This window comes from Macaca nemestrina, chromosome 11 (genome assembly GCF_043159975.1).
Source record: "Macaca nemestrina isolate mMacNem1 chromosome 11, mMacNem.hap1, whole genome shotgun sequence".
NCBI classification, from domain to species: Eukaryota; Metazoa; Chordata; class Mammalia; order Primates; family Cercopithecidae; genus Macaca; species Macaca nemestrina.
Window position 1 is genome coordinate 67,216,334 of NC_092135.1, and position 25,451 is coordinate 67,241,784.

The following is a 25,451-nucleotide window of genomic DNA, read 5'->3' on the forward strand; positions in this document are numbered from 1 at the left end:
AGTAGCTATAAATTAAGCCTCAGACCTTTAAGGTTTTTCTAACACAAAAAGGTGAGAATATCCTTCCTCACACCACTCCTTTCTTCCCCTTTCTTTATTTCTCCTGGTCCCAAATGATTCATGTTCAGATTTGTTACCCCATAATTGGGAGCTGCCCCCAAAATATGCAGATAAGAGTTTTCATATTTTTTCACTGTTAATGATTTGGTTTGGAGCAAGAAAGTTCCATGCTATAGTTCTGTTTACATAATCAGGGAGGAGGGTGTAGAAATGTAGTTTGAAGACCTTGTAGACCTCTTAGAATGGAACTCATTTTAAGCAGAGTATCATACAGCAGAATAAGATACAAATATAAGGGACTATTCATTATTATCTTGACAGGAAGACTGTAGACATGTTTTATTCTCACAATTTGACAACATGGCTGAAAAGAACATAGAAAAGACTATTATTATGAAGAAGGGATCTTAAAAGTAGGTTAGGAAACTTAAGCCAAGATTGGGAAACACACACACACACACACACACACACACACACACACAAAAGAACTTACTGATACAAGTCCAGCCCAGACACCTGGGACTTTTCAAGGTCCTAGAGTTGTCCTTTATAAGTTACTTTATGTTATTTACTCTGGCTCCAAGACAGATTAATCCAGTCAATGTAATGATTTGCCAGAAAGAATCTACCAGTTTGGCCACGAGCACTTACTTGCAAGTACTACCCACAAAGTTGAACAAGCAATCATCATCATCATCATCATCATCATCATCATCAATAACATATGTTAAAAACTATGTGCCAGACATGTATCAAAGTACTCAATATGCATAAACTCATTTCATCTTCATAACAACCTCATGAAGTAAATACTATGATGACCCCCATTTTATAGAGGAAGAACTTGAGGCATTAAGAGGTTAAGGAATTTGAGAGAGATCACATAACTGGTAAAGTTGGAGAGCCAGAATTCAAATCCAAGCAACTTGGCTCCATAATCCATGTTACTAACCACTGCCACAGATACAACTACCACTTATAGGCTGCAGAGTAAGTAACAGGAAGAAGCGAAAAATTAAAGAAGAAAGAAATTGAATGGAATGGTATTAGGACGTTCTTAAAAGAGATTTTGACAAGAAAAAGAAGAAACCCACGAGGAAGGAGGGAAGATTTTCTTTCTGCCAGTCAGTTTCCCATCCACATTAGGAAAAAGGGAGAAGTGAGGCCAACTCCAGTTTCCCACAACTTGTGGCATAGTCAACAAAGTACTTCAGTATGATATAATCTAGGAATTCTAGGAAACCTACGCAGGAAAAACAACTTTCCAGAAGGAGTACCAGGAAAAACAGGAGAGTCAATACCAAAAAACAGGCCACAAAGTTAAAGTCTCACAAAGGTACGACCACCACTCCCCAAGCTCCCATTCCTGGTGAATCTCAAGTCCCTAAAGTGACTGCCATCATGGACTAGCTCCTAGGGAGTGTAGCAATATACAAGGAAAAAAACAGAGAAGTATTTCCTGCCTCTGTCCAAAAGTAATTTGAAAAAGCTTTCAATAAAAAGTTATATAAAACCAGATTTATTAAAAACGAAATTCAGGGAAAAAAAAAAGAAAAGAACGAACAGAAGAAAGAAAGAGAAGGGAGGGAGGGAGGGAGGGAGGGAGGGAGGGAGGGAGGGAAAGAAAGAAAGAAAGAAAGAAAGAAAGAAAGAAAGAAAGAAAGAAAGAAAGAAAGAAAGAAAGAAAGAAAGAAAGAAAGAAAGAAAGAAAGAGAAAGAAAGAAAGAAAGAAAGAAAGAAAGAAAGAAAGAAAGAAAGAAAGAAAGAAAGAAAGAAAGAAAGAAAGAAAGAAGGAAAGAGAGAAAGAAAAGAATTCAGCACCTTGGAAAGAGAAAGAAAATATGGTCATCCCAAGGACTAGTAGAATTGAACTAACATCAAGTTTAGTCTGGGTGGCTTTCAGGAAGCCAAAGCAAAAAGAGAAACAAACTAAATTATTTAGTTTTACTTAGCTCACTCCCTTTGTACTAGCTGGGTCTTAAGGCCCAGACTCCTTGCTGGTCTCTATCCACAGCGACCTAATCTTAGCCCTCAATTAGAAATGTGCCTGAGAGCGTTGCTGCAAGGATTCCAGATCCACAGCACTACCTTCTTCCCATATACAGAGCTGTCACCAAAAACTGCAAAGGAAATAAAAACTGACATAGTTCCAAATTCCTTTAAAAAAAAAAAAAAAAAAAAAAAAAAAAAAAAAAAAAAAAACCTCACACAATCTATATTACAAAAGTGACCAAACAACAAGATGGAAAAATGTGCATCAAATGTTCCAAGGAATAGTACAAAGAAGTAAGATGGCTTCTAAGGGGTAAACAAATGTTTATAATGTACATCATGTTTAGTGGCACTGGGCTACATGTTTTCATTGAAGGCCAGACGACACCATGGTTCCATACCTTAGTAGTTATTCCCAGGGACCCACCCGGGCAGAACAAAAGACAAAATCTAATCAAAGAGACAGGAAAACTAGCTGCACCCAGCATTATAAGAGTAGCCACTTTCCAGTCACTAGAAATGGTGTGGTTCAGCCTCCCTGCTGGAAACGTAGCCCCAAATAATTTGAGTACTTATCAGTAAATCGTTGCTGGGTGAATGTTATTCACTAGAAACCAGTTATTCTACAGAGTGATGCCTTCTTCTTAATTAGAATTCTCTTGTGTTCAACATATATTTATTGAAATGTGACTTCACAGATACTGTGCTAAGAATTAAATTAAAAGATAAACAAAATTACAAGTGAAGTAGCAATTCCCACAGCATTTTATTAATCAATCCATGCAAAAATAATTATTGCACACCTATAGGTGTGCAAGGTACTAAAGAATGAAATAAAATCCCATTTCTCCTGGAACTGACATTCTGTTTGGGAGAGTGGAATTAGAGCTATTAAAGTAAAAGTAGCAATGGGAAAAAAAAAAAGTTGCAAAAATAGAGCTGGGTAAAAGGTAAAGAGTAACTATGGGGACTAGCTCTCTGAGAAGTGACATTTGAACAAGAACTATTCGGCTTAGCATAATGGCGGTCATTGGTAGCATTGAAAGAATGTTTTCAGGAGATTGGTGAAGATGAAGGACTATTTTCAGTGAGTTCTGAAAAAAAGGACAATCAGTTGGATATATTACACAGGTTAAAAAAAAATTTTTTTAAAGAAAGAAACAGGACGAGAGTAAATGGAAACAGCCGTTAACGACAACGCTAGGAAACTCTGTTGTTAAAGGGAGCAGAGTAATTGGCAACAGCTAAGAAGGATCTTAGGATCTTTTTAAAGACGGGGGATGTTTATAACATCCTTGTATGATGGAAACTAAATAAAAGAGAGTTTTCTCTCCTTCCTCCAGGTTTCAGGGCTCTGAATCCTATCTCAATTGTGAGAATGCTAAAAAGGTACATCTGTGATGTGACAGGTAAGATGGGGTCCTTTGGAGAGTCGCCTGCTTCTTCTTTCTAGCTTCAGGGAGAGAGAGAATAGCAAGGGCAAGGCTCATTGGGCAGCTTAGATGTGGAACTGAGTTTGAAGAACATGTTCTTCATGCACCCTCACAGTCCACAAAATGACTTTAAGCATCTTCTTTATTCCCCTCCCACTGTTCCCTCAGCTGGAGTTTCAGCAGTTAGAGATATAAAGAAAAATGTTTAAATTCTAAAGAGCAGAAAGTCAATAGAAATAAAACTTCTGGGACAAAGCAGCCCCAGTTGCAGGCAGACCAAATACTGCTGATTACCGGCAAGAAAGCCTTCATTGTAACAGGGATTTTACCCTTTCTTTGGCATTCCTAAGTAACAAAAGAGAAGTGCTGCAAACCAACGATAATTAGCAATAGTTTTATTCACACCAAAATCATTCTAATATGGTGCTTGAAAAAGCAAAATAATCTTTTCACTTAACAGAAAAAAAAACTGTACTATTTTTGAGCAACTGAAAGTCACTTCAACATATTAATTGAATGACCTATAATTGCTGCATTGTTCTGATGTTTATCTTAGACCCTGCATGAGTGGTTTTTCCTTGATGCTAATCCCATTAGAAGTAAAATGGACCACAGTTTTGAATCTCTCTGTTCCTTTAAAAAAAAAAAAGTTAATTGACAAGCTGTTTAATATAAGATGCCATTTTACAGATGACCAGATTGAATAATAAAAGAACTAAGGTTGAAAATGAGCTTTTACCTGTTTCGCACCTATATATACATACATACATACATATATATATATATATTCAGAAATTTTTCTAAAAGGGTAAAATAACCACCAATACCTTATGCATATAAAGATGAAGCAGACTTTAAAAAGACCAAACGCAATAAGAATCTCTCATACTATACCAAATTTATCTCAAAAATAATCTTTTTGTTGAGACCCTAATACCCTCGCCTTCCTCACCATCTCAACTATTCTCTCACCTCCTCTCTCCCTGCCTGCCTCCCTGAGAGGACTCTTACACACCACTCTTTGTTCTGTAAAGGAATGCCTGGAATGGACACAAGGTACTGTGTCTTGGAGCTCAGTGTCTTAATTTTAGAAGCTTGAAAGGGTATGAACTACAACGTAGGGGTCTGGAATGACAGGCAGGGCTATGAACTACAACATCAAGCTCCCTAATCCTTTTGAATATTGGAGGGAAGAATTGAGTCCTTCTTTGGAGTTTTTCCAACATCCATTACTATTTTTAGGTAGTTTCCAGGTACCTAATATATTCATTCCTATAGGCCATTCTATTTCTGAGAAATAGAAAAACAAAAGCCCCATTCACAGGCTAATTCTAAGTTTGTCCACAAGTAATGATTTCCATGCATCGTCACTGCAGAAATAATAAAGTGTCATGTCTCATGAAGATGATTTCTGACTAAGCCTCACTTAATCTTTGATCACATGAAAACATTCTAATTTAAAGCAACTAATAACAGCTGTTAGATACCTAATGCAACATTTAAAATAACTAAGTACTGCTATAACTAAATGGATTTCAGCAATGATCATCAATGGCTACTCACATCACAGACAGCTAGCTATCCTGTGTCTCCTAATGAAAATACACACATTTACATAAAAAGTATTCTTGCCTTCCCTTGTTTCCGCCCCCCCCCCCCCAAGAAAATCCTTGCACCTGTTCAGTCTCCTAAATTAGTGGTTCTCAACTGGATGATTTTGCTCCTGGAGGACATTTGACAATGTCCAGAGTCACCATACTTGGAACTAGAAGATAAATTAAGCCCTATCTCTACTATACAACCTCAAACAAGTCACTCTTCTCTCTGAAATTTTCATTTATTCATAAGACATTATAATAGTGCCTGTTCTATTGTCCTCATAAAGTAACCTAACAGTAACAACTAGAATTTAATAATGCTCTGAAATTTACAAAATGCTACAAAATATAACATACGATTTATCATTATTATTAATCAAAAATATCTTCTTCATTTGCCTCAATGAAGAACCTACTGTGTGCTTTACAATTTTGTGACAATTTTGGATTGTCACAACTGGGCAATGCTACCGACATCTAATGGATAGAGGTCAGGGATACTGTTAGACATTCTACAATGCACAAGAAAGAACTGTCCGGTCCCAAATGTCATGAGTGTCAAGGTCGAGAAACCCTGCTCCAGGTCTAGCTACTAATTGCCAGGAAATACAGAGGACAGAGAACATGTTAAAGGACATCAAGGGACACAATGAGCACAGCCCAGACTGTGGGAAACTCCAGGACAAGTGACCTGGGTTTTTTTTTTAACAAGTAAATTGCAAGGGGTAAAGAACAGAAATAGAAGGAACCCCCACAAATTGAAAGGCTTATGAGACACATCAACTAACTTGAACATAAATATTTTATTTGGACTTCGATTTAAATAATCAAACTGTAAAAAATAACAAGATGATTGGGGAATTTTAAAAACTGGCTCGATGTCTGATTATTTTAAAGAAGAGTTGTTTAATTTTTAGGTGTGATAATGATATTATGTTTATGTTTTAGTCCTTATATTTTAGAGACAAATACTGAAATATTTACAGGTGGAATTATATAATGTCTAAGAAATATTTCAAAATAATGGGGAGAATAAAGAGAATAAATAATACTAGTTATGAGTTCATCATTGATGTAATTATTTGGTGCATACAAAGGGGTTCACTATACAATTCATACTTCTTTTGTATATGTTAAAAAAAAAACCTTCCATACTAAAAAACGTTTAGACAATAATATGTAAAAATAATAAAATAGCTAAGTAACCTTTAAACAAAAATAAGTTACACATTTCTATTTCTAAAGCAAAATCTTTTAAGAGCACAGACATACGGTTGAGACCTAGGTTAAAATCCTGGCTCCCCTACTCTTACATCTTGATAATCTTTACACTCTCTGTAAAACAGAGCTGGTCCTCATACCCCCCTTGCAGCATTGATGTGAAAAGTGGGCAAGATGGTGGCTGGTGCTCGGTGACTGGCAGTTCCCTTTCCCACTTTCCACAAGAACTTTAAACAAAGAAGGAAAACAAAATGGGATCACTCCTGCGACCCGTCCCCTATACTAACATTTTCTAAGGACTTTGATCCAGGCCATTCATTTCCTTCCTGTACATATCTGACTGTGACCAGATCAAAGCACTAACAAAGAATAAGAAGATTCTTTTCTACCTTTCCCCTGATTTCTGAGGTTTTTTTTTTTTTTTACACTCCTTTATAAATGAAACTTAGCAATCAATAAACAAGATAGAGGGAAATAGGAAAGAATACCTCATTGCAAAATCCCTTACATGCATGTGATTCATTTTAGGCCACAATGTGCCCTGAACGGTTCATAACTTATATGATTCCAGAAACAATAAGCCAAATTTGGTTTTCTTTCCTTAGTGAATCATTATTTCACCAACTATTTGTACTTAATTTTTTTTAATTAAAAAAAAAAACTTGATTAAAATCTCCTGCCCAGATATAATAGCTTACAAATCTCACTTCCTCTGCTTCATTCCCTTTTACAGCAGCTACTTGCATATTCGTAGCCTGCCAGGTTTTTGCCAGAAGGTTCACTGGCAAAGTTGTGAGCCGGTTGTATTAGTGACTTTAGACTTGGCTGCAAACATTCTGTTTCAGCTGACTTTTATTTTCCCCAAAGTAGCAGTTCCTTTAGTCCCACTGCATTTGCAATGAAGCACTCATTTTCATCTACTTGTAAATAAGGGATAAAGACACAGACTTTTGGCTGGTGGTCTCTTAACTCGTACGAGATAGGACTTTCTCCTTCTGTAAATAAAGCCCTCCATGAAGAGCAGTCACCATACTTGGAACTAGAAGACAAATTAAGCCCTATCTCTACTATACAACCTCAAACAAGTCACTCTTCTCTCTGAAGTTTTCATTTATTCATAAGACTTTATAATAGTGTCTGCCCTATTGTCCTCATAAAGGAACCTAATAGTAACAACTAGAATTTAATAATGCTCTGAAATTTACAAAATGCTACAAAATATAACATATGATTTATCATTATTATTAATCAAAAATATCTTCTTCATTTGCCTCAATGAAAAACCTACTGTGTGCTTTACAAAGCACTGAAAGTAGAATCCTTGACCCCTGAACTTGCTATTCTGTGGCATCCAGACACACGCTACCATCTCTAAACTTGCCAGAGTTTAGTCTAAATTCTTTGCATAATTTCCAGAGTGAAGGTAAATCCAAAGTGGAAACACTGTAATCTCTTTCAAAAAATAAAGACACATGCACACGTATGTTTATTGTAGCACTATTTATAATAGCAAAGACTTGGAACCAACCCAAATGCCCATCAATGATAGACTGGATAAAGAAAATGTAGCATATATACACCATGGAATACTATGCAGCCATAAAAAGGAATGAGTTCATGTCTTTTACAAGGACATGGATGAAGCTGGAAGCCATCATTCTCAGCAAACTAACACAGGAACAGAAAACCAAACACCACACGTTCTCACTCATAAGTGGGAGTTGAACGATGAGAACACATGTATACAGAGAGGGGAACATCACACACCAGGGCCTGTCGGGGGGTGGGGGTCAAGGGAACGGAGAGCATTAGGACAAATACCTAATGCACGTGGGGCTTAAAACCTAGATGATGGGTTGATACATGCAGCAAACTACCATGGCACGTGTATATCTATGTAACAAACCTGCACATTCTGTACATGTACCCCAGAACTTAAAGTAAAATAAAAAATAATTAAATAGATAGATAAATAAGAATATTTAAGATGAAAATTAGAACAGAACTATACTAGGAACTGTGCGAGGAAATGGAGAGACAAGGACAAATAGCACAGGCGCTTCTCTCAAAGAAAAATAACATGCAAGGAAAAAAGCACTGGAGAAGCATCTTTTTTAAAAATGCACCATGTGGTCATGGTATGGATGGAAGTATAGGTCTTGCCTTTGCACATATACAAGTATGTCTTCCATGAACAGTACAGTTTGAAACGTACAGTGACTAGAAACAATTCGCTTGCCATAATCAACGTATGTTAGCTCCTACCCTAGTCACGGCACCATACTGGGAAGTTTAACAAAGTTTACACAAGATAGCTCTTTTATCAGAAAGCATAAAATCAACCATTTGTATCAAAGGAAGGAATTTAGAGACAATCCAGAGAACTAAAATTAAATCAGAATTATAAAACAATAGAGGCAATATCCTGTGAGAATAGGATAAAACCTTGAATTTTCAGTCGGAGACATAATAACTGAAAATAATAACTGAAAAGTTTATGATCAAGGTTTCTAAGGTACACAAAAATCTGCTCACCAATTAACGGAATACTGGGATAATTCCTTGAAGTTTGAAATACAAATTTAAGAGCAAACAAAAGGAAGTACAGTCATGAACCGCATATGGCTCTTTCGGGCAACAACAAACAGGATGGGCTACATGTACTACGATGGTCCCCTAAGATTATAATACCATATTTTTGCTGTACCTTTTCTGTTTACATATGATTAGATACATAAATACTTAACATTGTCTTCCAATTGCCTATAGTATTTAGCACAGTAACATGGTGTGCAGGTTTGCAGCCGAGGAGCAAGAGTAAATGCCTAGTGTATATACTGTTTACCCTGGGTGTGCAGTAGGTTAGACCATCCAGGTTTGCTTAACTACACTCTATCGTGTTCACACAACAACATAATTGCCTAACAACACGTTTCTCAGAATGTGTCCCCCTCATTAAATGACACATGACTATATCTTTACACAGCACCTAGTAAACTTATGAAATGCAGGAGTGCACTAAAAGGCCTGTCAGAAATATATATATTATATATATATTAAAAACATATGTAAACATATATATATTAAAAACTCAAGGAACTTATGGAAAAATTCATAAATGATAGACTTGTAAGAGCTTTTAAGAGAAACTGGGGCCAGACACGGTGGCTCATGCCTGTAATAACAGCACTTTGTGAGGCCGAGGCGGGTGGATCACCTGAGGTCAGAAGTTCAACACCAGCCTGACCAACATGGTGAAATGCCATCTCTACTAAAAATACAAAAATTAGCCAGGCATGGTGGCGCACGCCTGTAATCCCTGCTACTCAGGAGGCTGAGGCAGGAGAATTGCTTGAACCCGGGAGGCGGAGGTTGCGGTAAGCCAAGATCACGCCACTGCACTCCAGCCTGGGCAACAAGAGTGAAACTCCTTCTCAAAAAAATAAAAAATAAAAAAGAGAGAGAGAAAGAAACTGTGGTATGTCTGAGATTAAAGACAATTACATGGACTATAGGACTGGCACAGCAGAATAATTCCTATCTTCTCATATCCTAACAGTTCTATAGAAGCCTCGAAAGAGGAAGATTGTTCTTTACTTACCTGTTACTACATAATGAACTATAATTGCACTTTCTTATTTTGGTGTGGTAATATTTATACATTATACATAGAGTACTATGATTTATATGTCTTATTTTGTGGTGATCAGTTACAGACAGACATAGTATGCTGCTGTTATAGGAAAAGCCATTTTCAAAATGTAACACTTTTCCAAAGATAATCTGAAAAATGTTGAGTCCATAAAAGCAGGAAAACTAGTGAGAAATTTGACCTAGAAACTTACTATAGCTGTGTAATAACAGTTAAAATTGACCAAACTAGATTCTGTACTCGATGTATTTAACTATCCTTCCTGTTGGAATCTATGTTCATGTTAAAAGTTTCTTACCATAAAAAATACAGAAACTTGATGCACTAAGGCAGGACACTCTTAGAATGTCTTGTTAAAAATAGACTCTTATCAGAACATCACCCCTAATCCACAAAAGAATCTGCCAAGAGATTGCAATAACAAGAGGCATATTGTAGGCATTTATGTCCATCAGCAAATCTAACAAATTGATTAAAATGTCAAAGGGACAAGGGTGAAACCAAATACAGTGCAAGGACTAAAACAGACTCACGGCAGTCATTCTCGTCAGCTCCATCTGGGCAGTCTCTGACGTGGTCGCATCTGTATTCACCTGGGATACACTGACCGTTGGAGCATGTTATCTGATGACTTGAGCATGTACTTTGTGCTGTTAAGAGAAAAAATTATTACTTAATTTATAATTATTGCTACACACAGACTAATCTATTGGCATTAACAAGGATATTGGAAAGCATAAAGTTCGTAGGGACACAAGATAAAGTACCTGACTACCACCAAGCTGAGCTTACAATGCAAAAGCAAAAGTATAATATTATCAAAATGCCCAGAGAATAGTGTCCACACTCAAGCATGCTACATACACAATTACATTATCAACATGTGTAAAGAATACAATATAGATTTTAAAACTATATGGTGAAAAGGTTAATGAAATAAAAATTTTGCAGATATAGGTATTAACCAAGGACGGGCAAGGTCCCCCCAACCCACCCATTGAAATCCTAGTATAAACAAGAAGGAAATATACCAAAGCTTTAATAGCAGTTATTCCAGAGTGGTGTGAATATGAATATGAGTGATTTTATTTTTTCTGTATAGTTTCCTCTATTCTATAAACTGTTTACATTGACCATGTATCAATTTTATAAAGAGGAAAAAAAATTTTAAGCTAGCTTGATTTTATCCCATGTTGATTAACACAGGTAAAAGCAGGGCATCATCAGTTCATCAAATTTGCTTCCAGATAAAACAGATAAAATCCAGTGAATTGATGCCCACAAGCATGATGTGAAAGCTATCCTGTAAATCTGAGGCAGGAATTACCATAACATGGTAACATTATCTTATCATGGGATTTTAAATCGTCTACATACAAAGAGCTTTGGGGGTAAACGTGATCCTCTAAAAATTATAATATAATCCCCTGATGGAAGAAAAAATGTTTGCCCTCAATTTTTACAGAGCTTTTTATACTTACATATAGTATAGATATTTAGGTTCAGCAAAACTTGGTTTTCTGATAAAATTAGATATCTGTTAAGGAATGTACGACCAAAACTTAACATGAAAAACCTTTTCAAACAACAAGTAAACCTGGCACTATGGCTCGTGCCTGTAATCCCAGCTACGGGAGACTGAGGCAAGATCACTTGAGGCCAGGAATTCAAGACTAGCCTGGGCAACATAGTGAGCTCTTTATATCTTAAAAAAAAAAAAAAAAATTGGGCACAGTGGCTCACTTTCAAGTAGCTATAGTCCTAGCTACTTGGAAGGCTGAGGTAGGAGGATCACTTGAGCCAAAAAAATCTTCTCTTTTTATGTAGTTATAGTGAGCTATAATCACGCCACTGCACTCCAGCCTGGGCAGCAAAGCAAGACCCCTGTCTCTGAAAAAAAAAAAAAGAAAAATGTAAAAGATAAGTAGACAGTGACAGTTTTCAAGGTGGTACTTGAAAATTCAAACATAAAAAAATTATCATATGATAAGATATTTTATAAAACCATAATTAACACCCTTCTCCATGCTTAATTGATTATATCTTCCTTGTCGTTTTGTTCCTTCTTTCTGTTTAATTAATAAAATGGTGTCATATAATTCTGGAATAGCAAACAAAATTTTTCCAGTCAGCCTATTTCTAACACTAAATAATTTCATATTTTCTCTAAGTACCTTATACCTGTGGGTCCAATTTTACTTCTATTAATAAAGGTAGAATAGGTAGATTTTTCCAGAAGGCACTTAAATGTCTGAATTATGCCCATGGCAGAGAGACAATTTTATCTGAAAAAGGTTAAAGAGATTAATACTTCCTCATTAAATTTCCATATAATTTATTTAAGTATATATTGCCAATTTTCACATAAAATTAAAGAACTTTCTTTTATTCCCGAGAAGACAAGTCATGAGTGTCTCAAACAAAATATGAAAAGAAACTATGTCAGGTGTCAGTACTATTTCAATTACCTTGGCTTTCTTCTTTACATCAAGCCCAAATAATTCTAAATTTTGTGCTTAGGTTTTCAAAGGGCTTACGAAGGAGTAATTAAAAGCTCATTCAAATGTGAGGAAACAAATTAAAATTATATAATTCCATCAACCAATCTAATGCTGAGATTCATCTGTTCATTAATTACACAAACATCTGTTGAGGGCCTATTATGTACCACACAGTATAGCAATATGGGAATCTGCGAATGAGTAAGGCACAATCCCTACCCTCAAGAAGCTCATAGTCTTCTAGGGGACACTTTAAAGAGTAATTAGAAAACAGTTATGAAAGTGGACTATAGGCACACAGGAATGATAGAACCATCAATCTGGGAACTTAATGCACTCTGGGATGGGAACATGCATGGGGACCGTTTCCTTGAAAAAGTGATACCTCCCTGGGTCTTAAAGAAGCAGCAGTCAGGTAGGCCAAAAGCAAAGAAGAACCATCTAGCACTGAGCATTCAGCATTCAGGCAGCTTGCACAGACACAAAAGGCTAGGACACAGCATGGCACGCCGAACTGAAAGCACTGCTGTGCCCAAGTGGCCACTTCAAGACAAGAATAGCAAATGATAGACATAGGAAAATAAGCACCAGCCACATCCTGGAAGCCACTCTAAACCATGTTAGGGAATTGGAACTTTCTCCTGGAATTAATGGAGAGCTACCAAAGAATCTTAGTTAGATCAGCATCAGTGTCAGAGAGAATCTAAGGATGCACAGGACTGGAGGCAGGGAGGCCAACCCAGAGGCTACTGCTGACACCCAAATGAGAGATGTTGGCAGTGGGAGCAGAAATAAAGAGATGGGCCAGACATGGTGGCTTACACCTATAATCCCAGCACTTGGGAGGCCAAGATGGGTGGATCACTTGAGGCCAGGAGTTGGAGACCAGCCTGGGCAACATGGCAGAACCCCATCTCTGCAAAAAAAATACAAAATTAGCCAGGTGTGGTGCCATGCACCTGTAGTCCCAGCTACTCAGGAGGCTGAGAAGTGGGAGGACCATTGGAGCCCAGGAGGTCAAGGCTACAGTGAACCATGATTGCACCACTGCACTCCAGCCTGGGCAACAGAGCAAGACCCTGTCTCAAAAAAAAAAAAAATCTGTCATTACAAAAAAAAAATAAAGAGAGAAATAAAGAGATGAACTTTAGAAATATTTATAAGGCAAATTAGGCAGGAGTTGATGATTCAATGTGGGCAGTGAAAAAGAGGAAGGAATCAAGAATAACTTCCAAGTTTCTAGCGTGGGTGCTTAGGGGATTGTGATAGCCTTTTCATGCCAATTGATTATATAGTTCATGTCACTTACAGCAATCTTTCTTCTTCATCTAATAAAATAGTTTCATTATGAAATATGTTTCACAAATTCAATAAGTAAAAGAGCTTCCATCTGCCTATTTCCGAAAATTTAAGACTGATTTTGTATTTTCTGCCAGTGCCTCATAGTGGGTTAAATGCTATTTCCATTAACAAAGATAAAATATGTTGCCTAGCAAATATAGAAGGAAAATCCAGTTCAGGAAGGAAGATGATTATTTGCAGTTGGGACACCTTGAGTTCAAGGCACCTTGCAGAGGTTCAAAGGTAGTTGAGTATAAAAGACTGAAGTGTGGACAAAAATCTGGGTTGTAAACACAGATTTAGGTCTCATCAGGCCACAGAGGGTCACTAAAATCATGAGAATGGTGAGACTATCCTGAGATTATCTAGAATGAGAAAAGCTGCTCAGGGCAGGACTCTGAGCAACACCAATACTCAAGGGCTGAGTAGAAGAGGAAAATAAAATGGAACGACCAAAGCAGCTCAAAAGAGAGCCAGGACTGCCGGGAGTCATGGCAGCCAAGGGAGTGGTGTCAAGAAGGAGGAATGGTCTCCAGAGTCAAGTGCAGTCAAAATGCCCATCCAGTGTGACAAGGAAGGAAAATGCCCATTGGCAATCAGGAGTTCTCTGGTGACTTTAGTGAACACAGAGGTGGCATATTCTGTTTGTGGTTAAAAGATACCTAATGGAGAATTTTTATATCATTAAAAATGGGAGAATTGCCTTATGAAACCCATGGTCATTTAAAATGATATGCAATATTGTTTTAAAATGACTGCTATAAACTTATCTCCAGCCTCTTCTCCCAAGCAGTTGCCTTAGTAGTTCCAATCCCCTCTGTATTATTATTAGCAAAGGGTCATCCACCACACACTGAATCGCAAAATAAAGCTCAGCTTTCTTCCCACTCTGTGAGAGGAATAAGGGAAAACAGACTCAAAGCTATATAGCCAAAAGATGAACAACCCATCATTTACGCATTTAGTATCTATTTATTAAGAACCTCCTCTCTACCTGAGAGAATGTCAGGTCTTCAGGATGCAAATTTTGAGACTTGAGCAGCTTTTACACAATCAAGAAAGGCCAATAGGATAAATATGGCAGAGCAAAAAAGCAAGGAAAAACTGGATAATGTTACTGAGCTGGGAATTAATCAACCCTAGAACAATCCTACAGTTAGGCTTCTTATTATGTGAGATAATAAATCCCCTTTTTGTTTAACTTTTGTGAGTTGTGTTTTTCTTTCCTTGCAGCTAACAACATCCGCAATGATACAAGAATGATTTTAAATTATACAAATATCCTTAATAGAGAAAGGAATGGAATGATACACATGAGAGACAAATTGCTCACAGGTCGCCATCTTATATTTACCCAACATTACTCTCATCTGAAATTATTTTCAGGCCAGGCATAGTGGGTCATGCCTATAATCCCAACATTTTGGGAGGCCAAAGCAGGAGGATCACTTTAGCCCAGGATTCCAGACCAGCCTGGGCAACGTAACAAGATCGTATCTCTACAAAAAATTTAAAAATTAGCTGGGCATGGTGGTGCGCACCTGTAGTCCCAGCTACTCAGGAGACTGAAGCGGGAGGACTACCTGAGCCCAGGTGTTTGAGGCTGCAGTGAGCTGTGATCGCACCACTGCACTCCAGTCTGGGTGAGAGAGTGAGACCCTGACTCTAAAAATAATAATAAAATAAAAATAAATAAAATAAAATTATTGTTAAACCTATTAAAACAGTTTTTTCCAGTTTAATCTCAAAGAAATTAGAATTTAAAGGTTTTTTTCGAGGTAACTGAACCAAACCACCTCAATGTCCAGGGATGCCTCAGTTGCCAAGATCCGCTTCATTGCTACTATTTTCTTTCTTGTTCCAATTCATCCTATGGTGGCTGCGGCAGCAGTCACTGAAGTAACCACCAAGAAGCCCTCCAACAGACCTACCTGCTTCCACTAAGTCAAAAAGAAGAGAGTTTAATATTGGGGCAGACGGGGTGGAAGGTTTGAATACAAAGTATGCCACAGAGCCAAAGGACTCATTCAGCTGTCAACCACACACATGAAGACACCCAGCTATACACACCAATAGATATTTGGTTTCTTTCTTGAGCATAACATAATCAAAATTAAAGACTGGGAACCTATCTCATTTCCGAATTGCTGGGGTATATTCATAATTCTTCAGTACATCTGTACTTTCAATATCATCCAACCCCTGAATGAGATTGCTGGCATAGGTTCCCTTATGATTTAAGGCCCCGCTCCACATTTATAAAGAATCATCCCATTGTGTGTAACCTCTTTGTGACAGGTTGGGTTTTAGGTGTCCACAAAGCCAAGCAAGATTCCTCTCCAAACACTTACAGCAACCTTGATGTTCATCTGAGCCATCATCACAGTCTTGATCTTGGTCACACACCCAGGAGTTGGGGATGCATTGTCCCTCACTCTGGCACTTGAAATAGCCCTGCTGGCAGGTCACGACAGCTAAAACAAACCAAAAGAGAACTCATTATGGCAATCATCCTCCCCACTATACTAGCAAGCAATGCTTGTTCCAGAAGAGCGTATCATGTCAACTGCTCCTCAATTTATTTGAAGGCAAATAGTAAACAACCCTTATACTAGAGTCTGTGGATGCCAGAGTTCACTTTCAGATAAACTCAGCAACAGCATCACAACAAACTCATGAACCAAAGCAACTTAAAAACACAGAGAATAAAACAAACAGCAGACATACACACAAATTATGGTAAAGGTGTTAGATTAAAAGCTTCACTCAAGTAAAAATTAACCATGAGTTATTGTTAAACTATTTGTTTCATAATAACTAATAGTAAAGTATCATGATGAACTGGAAAATTCATGAGATTTGGAAAAGAAAATCCAGAATCAAATAATTATTATTTCCATGATTTACTTGCTTTAGGATCTTTGGCAGGTTCTCTGAACCTCGTATGCATCATAAAATGGGGACTATACTCATCTCACGGTTTGTTGTGAAAAATAAGTTAAATAATGTATGTGAAAGCACCAAGTAATGTTAGCTGCTCTCACTATCGTCATTGGTATTGTTGTTATTGTTATTATTTTTACAGGTCAATAAAATATAATACAGGTAACAATCTCTGAAGAGTTGTTGGCATAGCTGTTCACTTATTCCTTTACCCCAGATACACTGCTCTTGCCTTTTTGCTTTTATTGTTTAATTAAAATGAACTCAGTAAGCCCAGTGGAGGCAAACAGTTAGCACATGATCGTGTCTCTACAAATATAGTTTAGTCCCTTGTTCAAAGTGTAGTCCGCAAAGTAGCAGCATCAACATCAGCAGGAAGTTTACAGAAACGCAGAAGCTCAGGTCCCACCTCAAAATACGGAATCCAAATTTGCACTTTAATGAGCTCCCAGGTGATCCATTTGTGCATGAGCGTTAGAGGAGCACTGTACAGGACCCAGTCCTTACCCTTCCTCCCAGTTTCAAATGTGTTGTCATCTAAATGACACACCAAAGTTTGACCGCTATGGTATGCCATAAGATCGCCAAGAATTCCAAACAAAAATTTTTCACCTGCTTTTCTGATTTTTGAAAGAAAACCCTCATTAGTTCACCTGCTGAAATGAAGGAAATTGCAGACGTATGATTGATCACCTATGAGAAGTTGGGAAGAGCAATGGGATCTGTGCACAGACTTACCAACTGTAAGAACTTTAATAAATGACTTAACTTCTCCAAGTCTCAATTTCCTAATCTGAAACCTACCTCAGAAGATTAGTGAGAAAACTAAATGACAAAATGTATGTGAACGTCATTTAATAATTAATTAGATTTGAGGTTTACTACATTACCATATTTTTAAAATTTTTTAAAACTAGAATTTTTAAAAAACATAAATCACACGAACCAATTATGTGATTTCTTTTGGGTAATTCCAACAAGTTACTCTACATCCTTTACATAAAAATGGACTCCTCCTTGACTTACAAATCATAGTAGTTCAGATAACATTATTTTTTGTTTGTTCTTATGGGTGCACAAAATTCGCAGAGTGAATATCAGTAATAATCTCTTACAGGCTTCAGAAAACTGCACCCAAATATGTTTCCATATTGAAGTTGTGGTCAGAGATAAGGGTGAGATAGAAACTAATATTCTATCATCAATGTGAATTGAACCCCTACCTCAGAAGGGAATGAAATCATTGTTAATGCCACCAGTTCTCTATTTAACCACACAGATCTCAAAAGACTTTGGCCCAGACCTGACTCTGTCACTAAAAGGCATACTCTTCTCTTTGTTGCAGGTGAAATCACCACGAAGCACTTACGTTACTCAAAATAGAACTTAGCCTGGCCCCTCCTCACTTACCACAACCAATTTCATCCGTGTCATCTGAACAGTCTTTGGTCCCATCACACCTCCAGTCTGCAGGGATGCAATGCCCACTTCCACAGCGAAAATGCTCACTGTCACATTCTGCAATAACAGACAGAAATTTTAAAAACTTATGCCATGCAGATATTTAACCGAAGAAATATAAATTTTTGATAAAAATGAAAAATTATTCAACTAATCACATAATCAAAGAAATACAAATTAGAAAATTAGGAAAACATTCTCCCAATGATAATATAAAGATATTTATTCGAATATCCACAAGAAGAGAGTGATTTTCATACACAGTTGATTAGTGTATACCTTGATGGAACTCATTGGGAAAGTTGTTTGACAACATGTATCTTGCTTTTTAAAAACACTTGATCTTTAATTTAGTACTTTTACTTCAAGGATTTTTTTCCTAAGGAACAAATCAAAGAAGTAGACAAAAATGTATGTATAAAGATTTTCATCACAACATTATTTGTAACAAAGGAAATTGCAAACCTCCTAAATGTCCAACAATAAAAGGATTATATTTTTTTACATCTCTTTTTGACATATTAGTAACTTATAAAATGGTTATGGAGAAATTCTAAGTACTTAGATAAATACTCATAATTTAATGTAACAAAAACAAGGATGTAAGTTTTTACTGATAACAGAGTTACATATGCAAAGAAAAAAAAACAGCATAAAAAAGACCAGAATGTTAACAGTGCTTATCTCTGATTGATAACATCATGAGTAACTTTTCATTTGCTTGACTATACTTTTTTGAGTTCCTCACCTTATTTTTTAAGTGATTTTTTATTACTAAATCATATACAGCAGGTTATGACCTTTCATTCTTAGATTCAGACTAATATTTTGTCTTAATTTTTAAAAATTAAGTTATAACTTGCCAGATCTATAAGCTCATCTCTGCAAACAATTTTTTTAAACCAAAGAGCCAAAAACAAAACAAAACAAAATCTCTGCAGCCAACCAGAGTATACAAACTTGTCACCAAAAGTTTGACAGCCCAAGTGGCAGTGATAGTCCCTAGTGATACTGGAAGGACAATATAACTTAAACAAGCTCATTTCACTGAACAAATATATCCTGTGATTTTCCTAGGTCTCCCCAAGGGACAAAGTTCCCCAAATACCTGGCCAGTGACCTTCCCAAGCATTATGTGCCACACAGAAAAATTTTTCAAAGAGAGCAGCCACTACCAGCCCCACTTAAAGACTCAAAACTATTTTATTCTTTCACAAACTCATGGGATAAAGGAGCAATTTTTGGAGTTGGAAGAATAATTACATCTTCCCCATGTATTTAAGCAATCATGCTAAATTACCCATTTCAATTTTTAGTTAATTAACCAAAATTAGGTAAATATACAGATCAATTACCTACTCCTAAAATAAACAAGCAATGTGCTGTCCTGATTTGTGTAAATGCAGGCATATCAACAGCATGACATAAACATAGTTAAGTGATCTATTTCTAGGGTATATAGGCTACTTTGTTCATGGAATGTTCAAATCTGATTGTCTGGTAGTGACATCCTGATTTATAATGTATGCTGCAAATGGTCAGAAACTTCGCTTGGCTAAATGGTGGTACCGAGTGGTACAGGAGTACGTACACCCAAATACCTTCTATAGACTAATGCATGATGGTGGTTGGTGGTGCAGGTCTGGGGTTGGTGGTGCAGGTCTCTTATCAACTACCTTTAAAGCACAACAACCTCCCTTGCAAAAATGCCCCTAAGGAATGTACAAATTCACTCTGGAATCCCAGAACTTCTCATTGGATTTTGTTCTACAAAGCAATATTTCCATGGGAGATTAGGGGCTTTGGAGGTTTAGCTATTAACACAACATATATTAAATCACTTTTATCAATTAGGTCTATTGTTAGTAATCCAACATAATACATTTGTAAGTTCAGTGTATTTGTCTCCCTTAGTATCTGAGGTTGTAAAGGTAGTATCTTCTGGTTGAAAAATTATAACAATCATAAAGAACAGTCCTCTTACAGACAGTTTCATATTGCTATGGAGAAAAGAAAAGTATAAACGTAGAGACTGAGTACTCAGGAGGAAATTATCAGAACAATATACATTGCCTGTTTTGAAAATATATATAATTAATGCTATTTCTTTAGCAACTTTTATTACAAGTCCCATTTTTGAGGAGTGGGGTGGGGGGACTTGTTTGTTTTTGCCAAGCTAAAATGCCAAGTTAAACACATCATGAAAAGAACACAAAATAGAGACCCAAAAGTCATTTTATAAAACAGTTTGAAGTCAGTTATTTAAAATCACACATGTGAAAAATGAAACTAATGGGGAAATGTTGCAATTAAGTAATTTTTATAGGCAGTGATTTTCACACTTGATCTCCTCACTCCATTATCTAATATATCAAATCCAATTTACTCAGTTTATCAACAGATCTATAATTCATTTGTCAAATTCACCTTTTCAGTAGTAACTTCGATGCCTGTTTCTAACTCCCAAATGACTATTGTTTGGAAATATCTCTCCAGAAAAAACAAACTGATACTTTATCATTGCTGGCTGACCTCTCAGCAATCAGCCAAATGCTTCACTGGCCTCAGAAGCTCATTCTCTCATAAAGGGAGCATGTGTTGTTTAAAAATAAACCAAATATAAACCACTAGTTTAAAGGTCTGGATTAGGTCTAATAATTGCAAATGCCCCTGACTTCAGTTGGTCCATATGCACTTTATTTTAAGTGTTTTGTTTTAAATAAGTAGCCTTTATTCACAAGCCCTCCAAAAGTTTTATCTAGATATTATCTACCTTTTCGTTATTTAAGTATTTAAAGTTTAAAAAAAAAAGTTGGGGGGGATGATTTCACACACTGGAGCCACCCACAGGGAGAAAAAAAATCTACATGGAGCCAGTTTTAAAACTTTGTTCAGAAAACAGTCTCAAAACTGCCATATTCAACCAATCCAGTTTTAGCCAAGAAGTAACCTTGCAAACAATCATTTACGTAACTTTAAAACATTCTCCAGGAGCCTCTCTGGTTTGGGGGCTGCCTGATTTAAAAAAAGAAAAAAAAAATTCCCTCTAGTAAAAACCAAGGATGAAAGGAGGAAAATACAATCCACATTGAAATAAAAATGTTTTGTTAAGAACCAGGCAATCATCGCAAAGGAACCATCAGAACCAAATGAACACCCTATCTCTCAAGCACTAACCCCTGCCTGTCCCATGAATCAGAATAGATGATGCAAAGATGAAAAGAAGTACTCATATGGCGCTTAAATGGCACGCACCATTCTAAGTGCTCTGCCAACATTAGCTCATTTAATCCTCATAATAACCCTATGAAATAGATGCTGTTATTATGAACATTTTGCAAATAAATAAATTGAAGCACAGAGCAATTCAGTAACTTGCCCAAGATCCAATAGCAAATATGTGCAAAGCAAGGATTTGAATCTGACAGTTCTGATTCCAGTATTCGTGCTACTTGACCACTACTCTATGTTCCCTTTCATCAAAAGAAAAAGTTTATTCCACTAAACTCAAGAATGAATGGAAAAAACTGATCCCCCAAAGCTGCTCTCAGTTAACATTAACTGAGTTCATTATTGGGCTGGCGTAGAATCCATAGTGCTCATATACTTCAGTTGGAGAAAAAGAGTAATCTACTTGGTGACTAACATAGCATTAAAAAATTATTGGGCTTCGGAAACATTGCAGCAATCAAAAGCAATGCAAAAAAAAAATTTAAGCGTTTTGATATCTGTAGTAAAATTTATATTAGACATAGGAATAAACTTGTTTCCCAACCTCAACCTCATAAAGAGCCCAAAGCTAGGGAAAAAAAAAAAAACAAGAGTAATCCTTTCTTCATAAGTAGCCATATTCCAAGCTTCCTGGGTAAGTGTTGGACTAAGAGTGTGTTTAGAGTAACAGATAGCGCCCAGAGAAAAGAAGTCATTTGCCTGTTTGTTTTCCACAGCAAGGAAAAATGCTGGATTGAGAACATTCCTCTGTGTCATTTACAGCCTCTGGCACAGCACCGGGTGCTCATGGAATAGCTAATGCATGTTCGTCAGGAAGTGTAGAATTCTCTTTGTAAAACTCAGCCTGCTGACACCATTATGTATCAGAGATATAGAAAGCTATCAGAACAAACAATGAGACTTTAAATAGAAATTTACCATCTTAAATCCATAGAAAGAAAAATGGAATCTGAAATAATCTGAAAAAAGAGGAATATCTAGAAGTTTTTATTAAAAAAAAAAAGAAAAAAAAACATTGAGTCATATTAATAGCAGTTTCATTCTTTTACCCTTTCCTTGTAAGTTTCCTTTTTCTTCCATAAATTCTCTTCTTATAAGATAAAGGCGAGTAGTAGTCAATGGAACATTGTCCAAAGTTGACAGAGTAAGGTAATTTCTATGGCAAATCCTATTTCCCCGCTAGATCCTCTTAACACATACTGGTCCTTCCAAACAGTTGGTCTACCTGAGGAGGTACAGTCCTCTTTTTAAAACTGTGTATGACTAAATCACATTTTAATAGTCCCACCTTCACTGAACTCAAAGAAACAAACAAATTTAAGAGGCAATTCCTTAACTTATCCATAATTTTTGCTTCACTTTTTCTGTACTTAATTTTGATTCCTTTGGTATTGATAGACACACTTCTGATATTCATAAGTTGGCCGACGGTTCACTACAATTCCCATACCTTGCCCACATAAACAAGGCCAGTCCCCTTTTAAAGATTTAGGGTCACTGGCTTATTTCCAAAATTTTACACTATAGTGATGATAGCCAAGAATAGCAAATTATATGGAGCACCCTACCCTGTCTAGTGTCAAATTGATAGAATAGTCAAGGATTCAGTTAATGAAACTGAAACAAGACATGAACAGCAAACCAACCGACTGTTCTCTTTCTGTGCAACATTTTAACTGCCTGGTTTTCCTTACAGATCACCAAATAGGTGGCAGGAATTCTTTTGGTTTTTTTTTTAATCCAGTTTACAAACCACTGAATAGACTGCTTTGTCCCAATTATTGTTTCAGAGCCCTGATGTTTTCTTAGAGGAAAACAATACTATAAGGACATTTCAAGAAGTCAGAGATTTGGGGACAAAACCCACAATGCAGTTTGATGCATTATCATGTAGGCATAATTTAAGTGCAAAAATAAATGAATAAACAAATAAGGACAAAAAGAATATGATGCCAGATTCACTAAAGCCACAAATAAATTCATAACTACTATGTGCAGTTGTCCAAGGATCAGTGGAAGAACAAAGAAAAATAAGATATGCTTCCTTTTTGACAGAGCCTATAAGTTTAGTGGGGGCAACAGTGATTTATATGTTATAAATTAAATATCCATGCAATAACAATAGCTGATACTGTTTAATGAGTACCTACTATGTGTTAGACAATATATAAAGCTTTATAGATATCCACTGGATCCTCTTAGAACTGTATGATGTGAGATTTATACTTATTTAACAGAAGGGGAACCTGAGCCTCGGTGACATTAACCATCTCACCCAGGGCCACAAAGGTAGAAAATGTCAAAGTCTGATATAGCCCCAGGACCTGTGTGACTCCAGAGCCTGTACTTATTTCATCATTTCATGTCCTGCAAAGCAAATGACAGCATCTGTTCACCCAGAACTTGCCAGCAATATTTTAAGTGTTCCCCATGCATTACCTTACTTATCCTCACAACAGCTTTGTGAGATGGTATCAATGGCCCCATTTCATAGATGAGGACAACGAGACTTGAACAAATCTCACAGCTAGTAGGTAGTGGAGCATGGATTTACACTGAGGCAGTCTGACTCCAAAGCTATGCCATATGACAACAGACTATTTGGTTCCAAATAAGCAATGGATATAATAAAAAACAACTGGCCTTGGGGGAAAAAAATAACACTGCAGGCTGGTGTCATCAGAGAAGTCTTCATGAAGAATTATAAGACTACATTGGGTCTTTGTGAATGAGCAGGATTTGGGGAGGTGAAGAGGGAGACCAGGCTTTGTCTGTAGGGTCAAAACAACTTGACAGGCCAGGCGTGATCGCTCACGCCTATAATCCCAGTGCTTTGGGAGGCTGAGCCGGGCAGATCACTTGAGGCCAGGAGTTCAAGACCAGCCTGGCCAACATGGTGAAACTTGTCTCTAAGAAAAAAAAAAACTTGACAGAAGCTTAGCATGGGTGAGGGTCTAATAAGTATGGCCCACGCAGTGGGGACCTCTTGGAGAGTGGTAGGCAACAAGGCTGAGAAGATGGAGAAAAAAGAGCTTTGAGTGCCAAGCCAAAGAGTGACTATCAAATGAGTATGAGGGTGATTACTCAGGAAATAACTGTGTTAAAAGTGAAGGTCACTCTGAGTAGGTAAAGCCTGAACTAGCATGCAGACTTTGACCATGAGAAGAGCTTGGAGCTCCACTTCAATCCCCAGAACCTCACCACAACCATGAGCCCAGTGAGCAGGCTGGTAGGTGCTTCACCAAGAGGCTGCTAGCAGAGAAGGGTCTCACCTTGCAGCCCCTCCAGCTGCCCCAGGAGGATCCAAAGCAGGTCTACTTGCATGGCAAACTACCAACAGGTTCCATGAGGCAGGGTCCCCAGTCCCTGGGCTACAGACCGGTACTGGTCCGTGGCCTGCAGGAACCAGGCTACATAGCAGCAGGTGAGAGGTGGGTGAGCAAGCATTATCGCCTGAGTTCCACCTCCTGTCAGATGAGTGGCTGTATTAGACTCTCATAGGAGCACAAACCCTATTGTGAACTGCACATGAGAGGGATCTAGGTTGTGCATTCCTTATGAGAATCTAATGCCTGATGATCTGAGGTGAAACAGTGTCATCCCAAAACCATCCCTCCCCCACCACCTCCCCATTGTCCATGGAAAAATTATCTTCCATGAAACCAGTCCCTGGTGCTAAAAAGGTTGGGGACCACTGCCTTAGGGCATTGCCAACAACATCCTAGTGACCATCCCCCACCATCCTTTCCAAGCTGGACGTGTCTGCGTATCCAGCCCACAGAATCCAGTCAGCTCTCAAGATAGTTGATCTCAAAGATTACTTAAATATTTGCTTAGTAATTAAAATAATGTGCCTTTCCAATAACCAAATGGCAGCAGAATGAGATGTACTACTTGAGCAGCCTCTCAATTCTGAGCAATGAGAGATTAAAACTGAGCCATTTATAACTGAGCTACCCTTCTCCGTTTCCATTTAAACACTAGTCACCTGTCTTTCTCCCCTGCCCCCAAGGCTCTC

General features: G+C 37.3%; 1 protein-coding gene across 1 annotated transcript in view; it reads right to left on the reverse strand.

Moving 5' to 3' along the window:
- Window positions 1-25,451, reverse strand: part of LOC105483280 (LDL receptor related protein 2) — a 214,626-nt gene that overhangs the window by 155,530 nt on the left and 33,645 nt on the right. The window contains exons 2-4 of the mRNA XM_011744068.3: window positions 18,152-18,259; window positions 16,150-16,272; window positions 10,490-10,606 (exon numbers count right to left, since the gene is read on the reverse strand). Of these exons, the coding sequence (XP_011742370.2) occupies window positions 10,490-10,606; window positions 16,150-16,272; window positions 18,152-18,259 (348 nt within the window). The remainder of the gene's footprint in view (window positions 1-10,489; window positions 10,607-16,149; window positions 16,273-18,151; window positions 18,260-25,451) is intronic.